General features: G+C 51.2%; 1 protein-coding gene across 4 annotated transcripts in view; it reads left to right on the top strand.

Annotated features, from left to right (window-relative positions):
- The window catches only part of Zc3h18 (zinc finger CCCH-type containing 18), a 41,691-nt gene extending 32,895 nt beyond the window's left edge, over positions 1-8,796 (top strand). For 3 of the 4 annotated variants that reach the window (XM_005073122.4, XM_013115692.3, XM_021229002.2), the window contains 8 exons: positions 1,547-1,651; positions 1,956-2,099; positions 2,329-2,394; positions 3,989-4,149; positions 4,437-4,636; positions 5,109-5,202; positions 7,476-7,572; positions 7,879-8,796. In XM_005073122.4, coding sequence (XP_005073179.1) covers positions 1,547-1,651; positions 1,956-2,099; positions 2,329-2,394; positions 3,989-4,149; positions 4,437-4,636; positions 5,109-5,202; positions 7,476-7,572; positions 7,879-8,077 — 1,066 coding nt within the window. In that variant the 3' untranslated portion in view covers positions 8,078-8,796. The remainder of the gene's footprint in view (positions 1-1,546; positions 1,652-1,955; positions 2,100-2,328; positions 2,395-3,988; positions 4,150-4,436; positions 4,637-5,108; positions 5,203-7,475; positions 7,573-7,878) is intronic. The other variant, XM_040735532.1, reaches the window with a different exon arrangement.
- The last annotated feature ends 4,082 nt before the right edge of the window (positions 8,797-12,878 follow it).

Raw genomic sequence — 12,878 nt, 5'->3', positions numbered from 1 at the left:
CCATATGTGTGCTACTGGCACAGCCCAAGAGCACAAACATTGGCAGGTTCCTTCTGCCAGTGGGGGGACGGGGAGTGGCCATGGGACTCAGGGTGGGGCCTCTGTGACAGATAAAGGTCATATAGGGCACTATATAAAATATGAGACTAGAGAATACAATTTGGGCCTTTGGAAATTTTGGGCTCTGTGGAGAAAAAGTGATCTTTGCTCTGAGCAAGCAGCTGACAATATGGCAGAAGGTAACAGGAGATTTTTTTTTTTTTTTAAAGCTCTGTGCCTATCCCATGCCCTAAGGTTGGAGTACTCAGGTCAAGGAGGCAGCTGGAACAGGATAGAGAGGGAAAAAGACTCTAGGTTTCACTTTGCCTGTGTTTCTGACTCTTACTGGTAAATCCAGCACAGGAGGCGGGTTGTTGAGTGGGTCCCATAGCAGGCAGGACACGGGAGGGTCTTTCAGGTCAACCCAGGAAGTATGAGGTGACATTACAGGGAGGTACCATTGGGGATGCTCCACCACCCCACCAATTGCTCAAAAGCTTCATCATTTTCTCACCATTGACCATAAACTTCTTTAAAAGAAACTACAGTAGGCATGCGTTTCTCAGTAGCTTAGCCTCCCCTGGCACTATCCTAGAGACCTTTAACCTTTAGGTCTAGGTGTCCTCCTTTGAAGTGAGTGGATCCCCTCCCAAAGCTGCACTCAGGAGAGTAGGCTGAGAGGGGAGAGGAGTCTGGCAGACAGTCCTAGAGGGTCCTTGGGTTGTACTTTTTCTGGTTCTCCCATAGTAGTTGCCCACGAGGCGAGGCAGCAAATGTACGGCCATAAAAGTGAACGCTAGGTTTCCTGGTTACCTGCCTTTGAACATGGAAGCAGGAAGAACTACAGGAACCTTACCCACTGCTTACACCACCCAGCTGGAAGTAATGGGCATCCTGTGTGATAGTTTTGAATAGGCAACATGGGCCAACCCAGTCCTTTTCATCTTCTTGACGGAAGTGTGACCTCACTGTCAGAACTCCATCCTGGAAACTCCGCCTGGACCCAGCCCCCTTTCCCCGGGCTCTTTGTCTACCTTGCTGACACCCAATACTTGTGTGGAAATATCTGGTCGTAATCTCCTCCCAGCTGTACATTCCCTGCTTATGTGATGCTGTCACTGCTTGGGGATCTCTGTTCCTGTGCCTTTGCCTGCCACCCAGTGCTTGGGACCCTCACCAGTTCTGCCACCTCCCACATACTAGGTGTCTCAGATCCCACACTTAGCCACAGCCATATTCACCCATTTGGCCCCTGGCTAAGACTGAACCGTGTGCCTTCTCTTGCATACAAGCACCCACTCCTGCAACAAGCACCTACTCTTTCCTGAGACTGCACGCTGCCCTTCCCTGTTTCCTCTTGAGTGTGTTTTATCAGATGGTGGAGCAGCTGAGCTTGAGCCTAAGTTCTCTGTGGATCAGGACCATGTCCAAGGAATGTGCCAGCTCCAGCCAGTAAGGGAATCTACCAAGCACCAGACTTCCTCCTCACACTCTCTTTGTTCCCCAGGTCCCGGTCCTTCTCCTCGTCCCCATCCCCGTCTCCCACACCTTCCCCACACAGACCTCCAGTCAGAACCAAGGGGGAGCCGGCCCCGCCTCCCGGGAAAGCAGGGTGAGTCCTGAGCCCCCTCAGGTCGCTATGGTGCTCCACTTCGGTTGGGTCTCCAAGGCTTCCAGCCTCTTCTACTATCTCTTCCCATCCCATGCTTGGACTAGAGGTGAAGCAGCCTCCAAAGGGCGGCAGAGAAGGCTCCCAGGAGGTGGGCGGAGGCACGGGCTCAGCACCTAGTCTTGGGTCCCTGTGGCATGGACCTTGGCAGTCATGTGCCATGTCTGAACTGCAGAGCCCTGAGATATGGGTGCATTGAGCAGGGACCCTGGCCCTATCCTGCCTTGACCCTGCCTTTGCCTCACAGGGAGAAGTCAGTCAAGAAGCCAGCCCCACCTCCAGCCCCACCGCAGGCCACCAAAACTACTGCTCCTGCACCTGAGCCTGCCAAACCAGGAGATCTTCGAGAAGCCAGGAGGAAGGAGCGGCAAACGAGGACTCCTCCAAGGAGGTGAGCATATGGGCTTATAGTAATCCTAGTACAGTTCTTATCCTTGGTGCTGCCAGGGAATAGATGCTGATGAAAACTAGAGCCTAGGAGGTGCGTGTATCACCAGGGAAGCATTAGGGAGCAGAAGCCCAATCTAGAACACATCTCAGGCCCATGGCCAGCCTAGTGTAGAAAGGTTCTGTGTCAGCAAGGACTGTCTCTGAGGTGAATTGTGCTGCTTGTGTTGCAGGCGGACACTCAGCGGCAGTGGCAGCGGCAGCGGCAGCAGCTACAGTGGCTCCAGTTCCCGATCCAGGTCAGTTGCTTGGTCCTGCTCCATGTTGACCCTTTTTCTCTCACCCACCATGTTAGGGGCTCCTCAGTGTCCAAGGACATACCACTCAGAGTGACTGTAGCCTCCCTCAGCACAAGAGCATCGAACCTTAGGGGAAGAGGCCTAGGCTGGTACAGCCCAGCTGGACAAAATGAAGGCAGTTCCAGGTTCTCTGTCCACGTCTTCTGTGGATAGACAGTGGGCCTGCTGATTCCTACACAGATTGGAGAAGCCCTTAAAGACCAGAAAGGATTTAGAAGATAAGGTCAGCTTGGTGTTCTTGGAATCTTGTTGCCCAATTTTCCCTCCCCTCAGGCTTCAGGATTTTAGCTCTTCAGCAGTCTATGGGGTTTTTGGTTTTGTTGTTGTTTTTTTTTTTTAATTTTTATTTATGCACATTGGTGCTTTGGCTGCATGTATATCTGTATGAAAATGTTGGGCACCCTGGAACTGGAGTTACAGACAGTTGTGAGCTGCCATGTACGTGCTGGGAATTGAAACCAGGTCCTCTGGAAGAGCAGCCAGTGCTCTTAACCGCTGAGCCATCTCTCCAGCCCCCTTTGTTTTTAAAGCTAGGAAATGTTTGACTCTTCTGTCTTTACCCTGCCTCTGATGACCTTAGGAAAAGCTGTTTGGTGTTTGTGATAGGCCTGTCATGGTGCTGCACTTTGCCAAAACTGAATCCCCATCTACTCTCTCCATCCTACCCCACCCCCTGGCCACAACCCCGCCCTATGTTCACTGTCCCTGACAGTGAAACTGTCACTATTTGTTTAATTACTGTCATCCAAATTCTTTTTGGTAGTGGTGGCACTAAACGTGAAACCCAGAGCTTTGCATTTTGCTCAAGTGCTCTACCACTGAGTTCCAGGGTTTTGGTTTTGGGTTGGGAGACTCCCTGTGTTGCCTAGATGAGCTTGAACTCCTGGGCTTAATCAGTTTTCCCAGGAAGCTGGGCCATAGGGGCCCCAGCACACCTGCCAGCTGTCAGTCACTTTTTTGTGCAGTTTTTGGTGTTTTAAGATAGGGTCTCACTATTAAGCCCTGGCTACCCTGAAACCCACAGATATGCCTTCCCCTCCCCAGTTACTGGGAATATGGATTGTAGCTGTTGTGCACCAAAAACTAGTTTAAAAGCCTGTCTTTAAGCTGGGTGGTGGTGGCACACTCCTTTAATCCCAGCACTTGATAGGCAGAGAGGCAGGGGGATCTCTGAGTTCAAGACCACCCTGGTCTACAGAGCTAGTTCCAGGACAGCCTCCAAAGCTACAGAGAAACCCTTTCTTTAAAAAAAAAAAAAAAAAAGTATCCTTATCACCATTGGTAGGACTCAGTCACATTTCCTTTCTCACCATATTATCATCCGGGTTAGTGAAGTAGAGACCTCAGCTTATGACATAGCTGTCCCTTTCTTGTATAGTACCTCTGAAAATCTTCCGAGATCTCTTACTCTGTTGATGTGCATTCCATTAACATGGAAACTGGATAAAGATGAACCTCCCCCACAACCCTTGTCAGCCCAGCCATCTTGCAGTCAGCATGGGGCTGAGGGGAACAGCTGGGCTTGTGTGTCTAGGTCTCTGAGTGTGAGCAGCGTCTCCTCGGTGTCCAGCGCCACCTCAAGTAGCAGCTCAGTGCACAGTGTGGACTCAGAAGACATGTATGCAGACCTGGCCAGTCCTGTGTCCTCAGCCAGCTCTCGATCCCCCACTCCTGCTCAAACCAAGAAGGAGAGAGGTAGGCAGGGCCCATGCCCTGGGGGTTGTAGGCTGGGGGCGTGAGCTTTTTTTTTTTTAGTTTATTTCTATGTTTTATGAATGAGTGCTCTGCATGTATACCTGCATGCCAGAAGTAGGTTGTGAGCCACCATGTGGTTGCTGGGACTTGAACTCAAGACCTCTGGAAGAGCAGTCAGTGCTCTTAACCGCTGAGCCATCTCTCCAGCCCCCGGGGGTGAACTTTGAACAGACTGTTTCACTGTCCATGTGCACAGGAGCCCATGGCTGAGGGTTTGTCATTGACAGGGAAATCTAGGAAAGAAGATGGAGTGAGAGAGGAAAAGCGGAAACGGGATCCGTCCACACAGCCACCCAAGTCCTCCAAAGCTCCAGCAGGTGGGAAGTCCTCCCAGCAGTCAGCGGCACCTCAGCAGACAGCCCCTGGGCAGCCTCAGCAGGGCTCCTTTGTTGCCCACAAGGAGATAAAGCTGACACTGCTGAATAAGGTGAGACCAAGGGGACAGGCCAGTATTGCTGCACTGGGGCCTGGGTGCTCGGGATTCCTCCCTGCCCTCGGCTGAGAGAGGCCCAGATGACCTCAAGCATGCATCAGTACAGTGCAAAGGTTAGCGCCTCAGAGTTACGGTTCATGTGCCTGTGCCTGCGGCCTGTCTAGCTCCCCACCCAGCAGCCCTGGTACAGCAAGCAGGCAAACCTGGATTCTGTCCTCAAAGCTCCACACCTGTCTGGAAGGGCCAAGGCCTGACATGTTGGAGTGCCTGTAAGGCTCTTCCCTGTGCAGCACAAAGGACCCCATCACATGGTCACAAGGGTCACAGAACTGCTTTTGGGGGGGAGCGGTGGCAGTGGCAGAATGAGGACTATGGGAGCAAAGAACCATTCAGATACACCATCACCTTTGTCCTTGCCTAATGACTACCCAGACCCTACCACCCTCACAGTACTGTGCTGTTTCAGGCGGCTGATAAAGGAAGCCGGAAGCGCTATGAGACATCAGACAAAGACCGGCAGAGCCCTCCAGCCAAGAAGGCCAACTTATCCCCAGACCGAGGTGAGCCTCCTAGGTCCAGGGCCTGAGACATACCTTGGATGCCACAAATAAGTCAGAAGGCCCATCTGCAGGGCCTTGACACTACATCTGCTCTGAAAACTGTGGAGGACCCTAAGAACAACTCTGCAGGTGTTCTGACACCCATACTATAGCACTAGAGATTGCAGCTAGGATTTGTAGGATTTGTGTGTGTGTGTGTGTGTGTGTGTGTGTGTGTGTGTGTGTGTGTGTGTGTGTGTGTGTGTGTGTGTGTGTGTGTGTGTGTGTGTGTGTGTTTTGCCTGCATGTGAGGGCAGTGAATACTGGAGTTACAGACAGTTGTGAGTTGCCATGTGGGTGCTGGGAATTGAACCTGGGTCCTCTGGAAGAGCAGTCAGTGCTCTTAACCACTGAGCCACCTCTCCAGCCCAAGAAAGTTTTTAAGTCTTTATTTTAAATAATAGTATAGGGAGTAGCTCAGTGGTAGAGCACCGTAAAAAAAAGTTACTGATAGTAAGCCTCTGTGTTGACACACACAATTTGTTAATAGTGAACAACCCTTCCAGTACAGAATGGGGGTCAGGGTGGGGGTATGTGGCTCAGTTAGTAGAGTGCTTACACAAAAGCCCTGGATTAGATCTCCAGGAGGCACCACATAAATGGTATGGTGTGTACATCTGTAATCTCAGCACTTGAGAGGTTTATGTAGTTCCAAGACATCCTGGATTACATGAGACAGCATCAAAACAAAAGTCCAGGGCAACAAGCGAATGAATACAAGTGTGTTGGCTCTTTCTGGGCAAGTGCTAACACCTAAAGTCTTAGTCAGGGTTGCACTGCTGGGATGAAACACCGTGGCCAAAAGCAACTTGGGAAGGAAAAAGCTTATTTATTTGGCTTACACTTCTACATTGCTGTTCATCATGGGCAGGAGCTGATGTGGAGGCTGTGGAGGGCTGCTGCTTACTGTCTTGCTGAATTTGCTTTCTTGTAGCACCACCTACAATGACTGGGCCCCTCTCCATCAATTATTAAGTAAATGCCCCATGGGCTTACCAACAGCACAATCTTAGGCATTTTCTCACCTCTCAGAGGACTCTAGTTTGTATCAAGTTGACATAAAAACTAGCCTGCATTCCCAGCAACGAAAGTCAGTGAAACCTCCAAACTGATCAGCTTGTGTCTCTGTACATCTTAAGTCACTGGGATCTGAGAAGCGCACAGTATCTCCAAGTCATTGTTTATTGGAGAGACCCCTACCCCCACCTTAGATCTCCATCTCAAGTCCAACAGGAAAGATGGGGATCCCATCTTTGATAGGAAGAACAAAAAGCAATGTTCTCTGAAGGAGGCTGGTTCCTAAAAGTTGGGGTTCTGGGGCTCATTTCAGACAGGTCCCTGTACCCATGACCCTAAGTCTTTGCACCCTGGAGGGACTTCTTTGCCCAGCGTCAGAGTCTTGGACACTGGGTCACCTGCCTTGCATGCTTAGGCCCTGCTCTCCACTCTCTGCTGACTAACCCAAGTCTGGGGCCGGTCTCCCACTGGTAGAATAGAGCATTCCACTCTTGAGTTGGCTTCCAATTGTAAACTGTCAGGCTCTGCTGCTCTTCCATGTTGTCAGACCTGTGTGCTAAATAAGTAGCATCTCATTAGAAAGTATACTTCAGGGGACTGGAGACAGGGCTCAGAGGTTAAGAGCACTGACTGCTTTTCCAGAAGATTTGGTTTCAATCCCAGCACCTACATGGCAGCTCAAAACTGTCTGTAACCCCATTTCCATGTACTCCATGAAACGGGACCCAATGATAGTGGCCCATGCCTTAATACCAACAGTCAAGAAAGACAGAGGCCTCTCTGAGTTGGAAGCCAGCCTGGTCTACAAAGTGAGTTCCAGGACAGCCAGGTCTACACAGAGAAACCCTGTCTTGAATACCACCCCCCCCCCAAAAATAACTGGACCCAGCTACAGGCCCTGCATCACAGCTTCATGAGCTCTGTTTTCTGAGGCAGTGCTTACCTTGTCTGTTTCCTGGGCTTTTCCTGTTTTTATAAAGGAGAAGTATACCAGCCAACCTGACACTTTGACCTTTTGAGCAGGCCCAAGATGGCCCAGGCTAACCTTAAACTCACTATGTAACTAAGAACAATATTCAACTCCTGACCCTCCTTCCTATACTGCCTGGTGTTATGATTATAGCAAATCATACTTGGCCACCTTGACACTTTGGACCTGGGTCCTCTGGTGGCCCCAAGTACAGAACAATGGTTTAACTCTCTGCCCTGTTGGCCAGGTTCTCGGGACCGGAAATCAGGGGGAAAGATGGGCTCCCCAAAGCCAGAGAGGCAGAGAGGTCAAAATGCTAAAGCCCCTGCTGCCCCAGCGGACAGGTAAGTCTGCTTATGTCCAGGACAATGTAGGAGACATGGGAGACCGTGGGAAGAAGAGACAAATAGATGGGAGACAGAGCAGTCCCAACCCACACTTCTTAAGAGCCCTCAGGCTCAACCTGAGCACGATGCTCAATCCACCTTGTTAAAGAGCCCTAGACAAGGGACACTGAGTCTCAGGGCGGCCATATAGTGGGGTGACTAGGAGAGACTGTGGGCTCCCACAGAGGAAGTGGGAATCCCTGGGTGCTCACACCAGGATAGGCTTTTACCCATCTACTCCCTCACATTTTTTCAACCCTACAGGAAGCGTCCACTGTCACCCCAGTCTAAGAGCTCCAGCAAGGTCACCAGCGTGCCTGGCAAAGCCACTGACACTGCTGCCGCAGGCACCAAGTCAGGGAAAGCCAGCACGTTGTCACGACGGGAGGAGCTCCTTAAACAGCTCAAGGCTGTTGAAGATGCCATCGCTCGCAAGCGGGCCAAGATCCCTGGGAAAGTGTAGTGGGCCCAGCTCACTCCCTGGAGTAGACTCTTAAATGTTTTTATATATATAAAAAAAAAAAAATAGGGTAAGCGCAGCCATTTTGGATTTTCCAGTTAATGTCTTATTTTGGCTGTGATTCTTTTTAAAAATTAAAGAAAATAAAGTTTCTCAGCTGGAAAAGAAGCCACACACAAGATGAAGATGACGCTGAATCCCAGCCTCCCACCAGACTGAACCAGCTCCTTCCAGAATAGTCTCCACGGACAGACAGACAGATGGACAGGTCAGCACTGAGACAGGGAGCACCAGCTCTGTTTAACTTAAGAGCTTCAGGCACCCGGGCTGGGCTCAAACTCTTCTGCCTCCGTCCTCATTTCTCCCAGGTGGTTTCCTGGGCTACGTGTTTCCAGCAGACTCTATTCTGGGAACAGGAAAGCCGAATATTTACTGGACTACAGGCAGCACCGTCCCTCCCCTCCCCTGGATCAGAAATTATATATATATATATATATATATATATATATATATATATATATATATCATTCATTCTTGACTAAAGTCTGATTGGAAACATTTCCTGTCTTTTATTTTAAGCATCAAATTGTTTTAGTTGATTAAAAAGGAAAAAGCAGAAAAGACAAAAAAATAAAATACGGCCAAGGGTATTGTTGGGGTGTCTGTCCAATGTGGAGGGTCTTTTTTGAGCGATCTCCTAAAATAAAATATTTTGATAAGCAGTTTCTGGTGATGTCTGCATGGGCCTGGGCTGCCTCCCCCACTAGGCACCCCTCTTTAGCTCAGTGGATCAAGCACTCCAGCAGAGACCCTAGCCCTGGAGCACATGATGTCTGTCACCCACCAGGAGCCAGCAGGCACAAACTACTTGAATCTTCAGTAGTGTTAAGTGGAGTGTTAAGCCTCAGTTGTCCTGTCCGGTGGCTGAATGAAGAGCAGCCCAGCTCTTGTGGCTGACTTCTTGGAGTGAGTTGGTAACTACCTCCCAGGCTGGCCAGCTATAAAGTACTTGTTGCTCTTGGTTTGAACATACCATCTGGCCCTGACCCACATGTGTTAGGTCCAGGATATGCAAAGCCTAGACAAGATTGGGACATTCCAGTGTCCTCCATAGCATTTACTACTCTCATAAGAGCATAAGGCCTACCCAGTACAGACAGCTTCAGATAGGCAAAATGCTCCAAAGCCCCCAACTCCAAAGGAGGGTAAAGGACAACCTCAGGTGTCTTTCTCAGTAATGCCTTCCACCTCTTTTGAGACAGGGTCTCATTGGCCTGGAGCTCACTGATTAGACTGTACTGGCTGTCCTCTTAAGTCCTTGGGATCTGCCTGTCTCTACCTCCCCAGCACAAGCAGCATTTTACATGGATTCTGAGTACTGAACTCTATGATTCTTCATCTTGGCAAGGCAAGCTCTCCTCCAGCTACACTATCTCAGTAACCCAGGATGGTCCGGTATAAACATTCCAGTACTGGGAATACCACCGGGTCAGAGGAACAGCCAGACCAGGAGGTACAGCCTCACCTAGCAACTCTAAATGGACCAACAGCAACACTTGCCTATGTCCCCTTGGAAACCTGAGATCTCCAGGCCTCCCGATCTTGCCTGACACAGATAGCCAGGGCAGGCAGGATCTGTGTAGGGGCCACTGAAGCATGGTGTGGGCAGGCAGACCTGTCCAGCCAGGGCATGCTCAGCATCCTTCCTGGGTGCTTTTCCAGTCTTGCCTAACCTGGGACTTACGAATGAACCTCAGGAGCAAGGCTACCTACCTTCTGCCTCCAACACCTACAGAATGTGTTCTGGCCTCCACATCCCACATCTTCATAAAGCCCTAGGCAGTGTCTCCCAGGAGAGCTGCGTTCAGATCCCTCAGACTGCCCATCCAGCCACCAGTGGTTAAAATGAAATTCAAAACAGGCTTTGCGTGAGAAGACAGTTGGGCACTGAGACCAAGCTTGTCCTGCTGCCCTCTCAGTATACCCATGGAACATGGGAGCTCAGAGGCCAGTATGCTGGTGCCATCCTGGCCAAGGAGTACTCTGCATTTCAAGGGCTGGGCAGAATGGACTGGATCTGTGCATTGGCTTGTCTGGGCACAGGACCAGCAAGCAGTCAAGGCAGGAGCCCCAATAAACTCTGCTGGGTTCCATCTGGAAAATGGTCATAGCACACAGGTCCACAGATCCCAGCCTTAGGACCTGGCAGAGGAGGTAGAACAGTCTCATTGGAAGTAACTGCTGGGCCAGCTCAGCCCCCTTGAAGTCCCAGGCTAGTAAGTACCTGGCAGGCACATGGGACTCTTGCCTCCTGCGACCCCAGACCCTACCCAATCACAACAATGCCCTCCCTCCCACTGTCCTCAGAATTCATCTGCACCAGTAGAACAGAGGTGGAAACAGGTACATCGAGAGTAAACCAGACACCGAGCAGGCTGATTCCATCATGGCTAAAACCCATTTGCTGTACAGCCTGGGGTAAATCGCTACCACCCTGGGCCTCAATTTTCCTGCTTGGGAAGTGGGGTAAGCTGAAGCTCCTTGAAGAATGTAAACAGGGCTGTAGTTGAACATGTCTCCAAAGCCACTGTTCATGTCTCTGTCTTCTCCTGGGCCTGGACTACAATGTGGAACAGGTAGCAGGCGAGGGCATCCCTCCTGGGTACTGCCTTGACAGAAACCATTCCTTAAGGAGTCACGTGGCCCCTCTGGGCTCTGCTCTGGGAGAGGTAGCACTGGAGGGGCAGATGGCTGGTCTAGAGTGGGGCACTCTGAAGTGGGTCCTTCCTGATGTTCCTCGTTTGTTCCCTCCCTCCCTCCCTTCACACACACACACACCTTGCTTGTCCTTCCCTGGCTTTTCTGCTGCTGCTGCTCTTCCCAGGATCCTGGGTGCTGTTAAGCAGATCATATACAGAAGACTCCAACCCAAGCAGAGGCCGGAATCTACTGACTAGCCCTCTCTTCCAGGATGTAGCTGGCCCAGCTCTCCCTTTACCTTAAATCTACCTCCTTCCCACCTGTGTCTTGTGACTCACAGACTCACAATGCAGAAAGGCCATGGGAATCATGTCAGGGTGCCCATTGGTTAGGCCGAAAATTCGTAGCCCGGGCATCCCCACCCATGTCCACCAGGATCTTCTTCAGGGCCGGGAGCCCGGCAGCTACAGCTGATAGGTGGGTGTTTCTGTGCTTGTAGCTGGGCATATGTATGTACCAGGGAGAAACGAGGTCAGCAGGTCAGGTGAGGGAGGGGCTACGGCTGGGCTTTGCACAAAACATCTCAATCCCAGCTTCAGGCTCCTTAAGGACATTTCAGAAAGGGCTTCCTTGGGGTGCTTAACCAGTCTCAGCCCCCTTCTGCTATTGTCATATGTGAGGCGAGGGGCTGGGAATGTCCACACCAGATTCCGAGAGGCCCTGGGAACAGGTCAGGAGCCTGGTGCTCCTCGAATCTGGTAACAGCAACAGCCTCTAGTGGCTCAACTGACCTCCAGCTGGCAGCATGACATTGCCCTCATGGAGGCCCTTTAAGTCACTGAGCAGAGTTGTCCCCCCATCCCTTTGGGATGTCACTCCCAGGGCATCCTGATGTGCTGCCCCAGCTCTGGGACTGAGCCACAGCAGATGCCACACCTGAGCTCCTGTCCTCAGTTTGATGCTGCTTCCAAGTGTGGAGGCTGAAGAAGGATCTGTGGCTACACTCCCTGGCCCTGCCCACAGATGGACATTCTAGACTCCCGAAAAAACCAGGACGGACAGGCCCTTCTGCTTTGGAGGTGGCCAGAACCCCAAGGGGCCCCAGGGTAGGGGCCTTCCCAGGATGACATCCAAACCTTGGGCATTGAAAACATCCCAAGATCTGGCTCCCACGTGTCCTCTTTTCAGATAAAAGTACCCACAGTGCCCAGCCTACCCTAGCCAGCTGTGCTGGGGAAGGGGGCACTTCAGTGGTGCCGGCTCAGACAAGCTTCCTTCGATAACTACACCCCTCTCTGTTAGGCTTGCCTTCCCTGTCCCACGATTTTTACCATGGATAAAGCTGTAGGAGAGGGGCTGGAAAGAAGACGCAGCAGTTAAAAGCACTGGCTAATCTTGAAGGAAACCTAGGTTCTGCTCCCAGCATCCACATGGCGGCTTACAACCAGCCTTATATCGATCCATCCAGGCGATCCAAGGCCCTCTTCTGGCCTCCATGGGCACCAGGCACACATGCAATCAAAACATTCATCCACATAAAAGTTTTTAGCAATTAAAAACCTGTAGGACCCTCGCTAAAATGTAAGGACATTCCCTAGCTACCATCTCTCCTGCCTCTACAGGGGATGGGTAAATGGTGACCACCATAGGCAAGAGGCACAGCCTCAGTCCATCCACAGGACCAGAGTCTGGACCTCATGGACCCATGGCAGGAAGTGACACTAAGACCCCAGTGCCAACAGCAGAGTCAGTGACCTCAAATAGCAAAAGTGACACAAATTAAACCAGCAAGCTTCTGAGCAGCTCGATTGAAACTCCTAGTCTGTGGTTCCAGAGTGTTCCACCCACCAGTCAGAGTCCCTGGCTTTTCATGGGCATTCCACTGGGTAGGGTCCCCTTGGGTAGAGAGGTTGCCTGGAAGGGGCTCCTGAGTATCTGTGACAGGGCGGGTGTGGCAGAACAGGGCCCAGTGGCTGTGCTCCAGACCTACCGGGATAAATCCGTGATGTAAAGGGACAGACCCAGAGCAGGAAGCAGTGCTGGATTTTCCCCAGGTGTGGCCCCAGGTATAAAGACGCACACAGACAGCACACAGGTGCAGCAC

Source organism: Mesocricetus auratus, unplaced genomic scaffold, assembly GCF_017639785.1.
Source record: "Mesocricetus auratus isolate SY011 unplaced genomic scaffold, BCM_Maur_2.0 Super-Scaffold_6723, whole genome shotgun sequence".
Taxonomy (NCBI): domain Eukaryota; kingdom Metazoa; phylum Chordata; class Mammalia; order Rodentia; family Cricetidae; genus Mesocricetus; species Mesocricetus auratus.
This window is presented reverse-complemented; position numbering and strand designations above follow the sequence as displayed.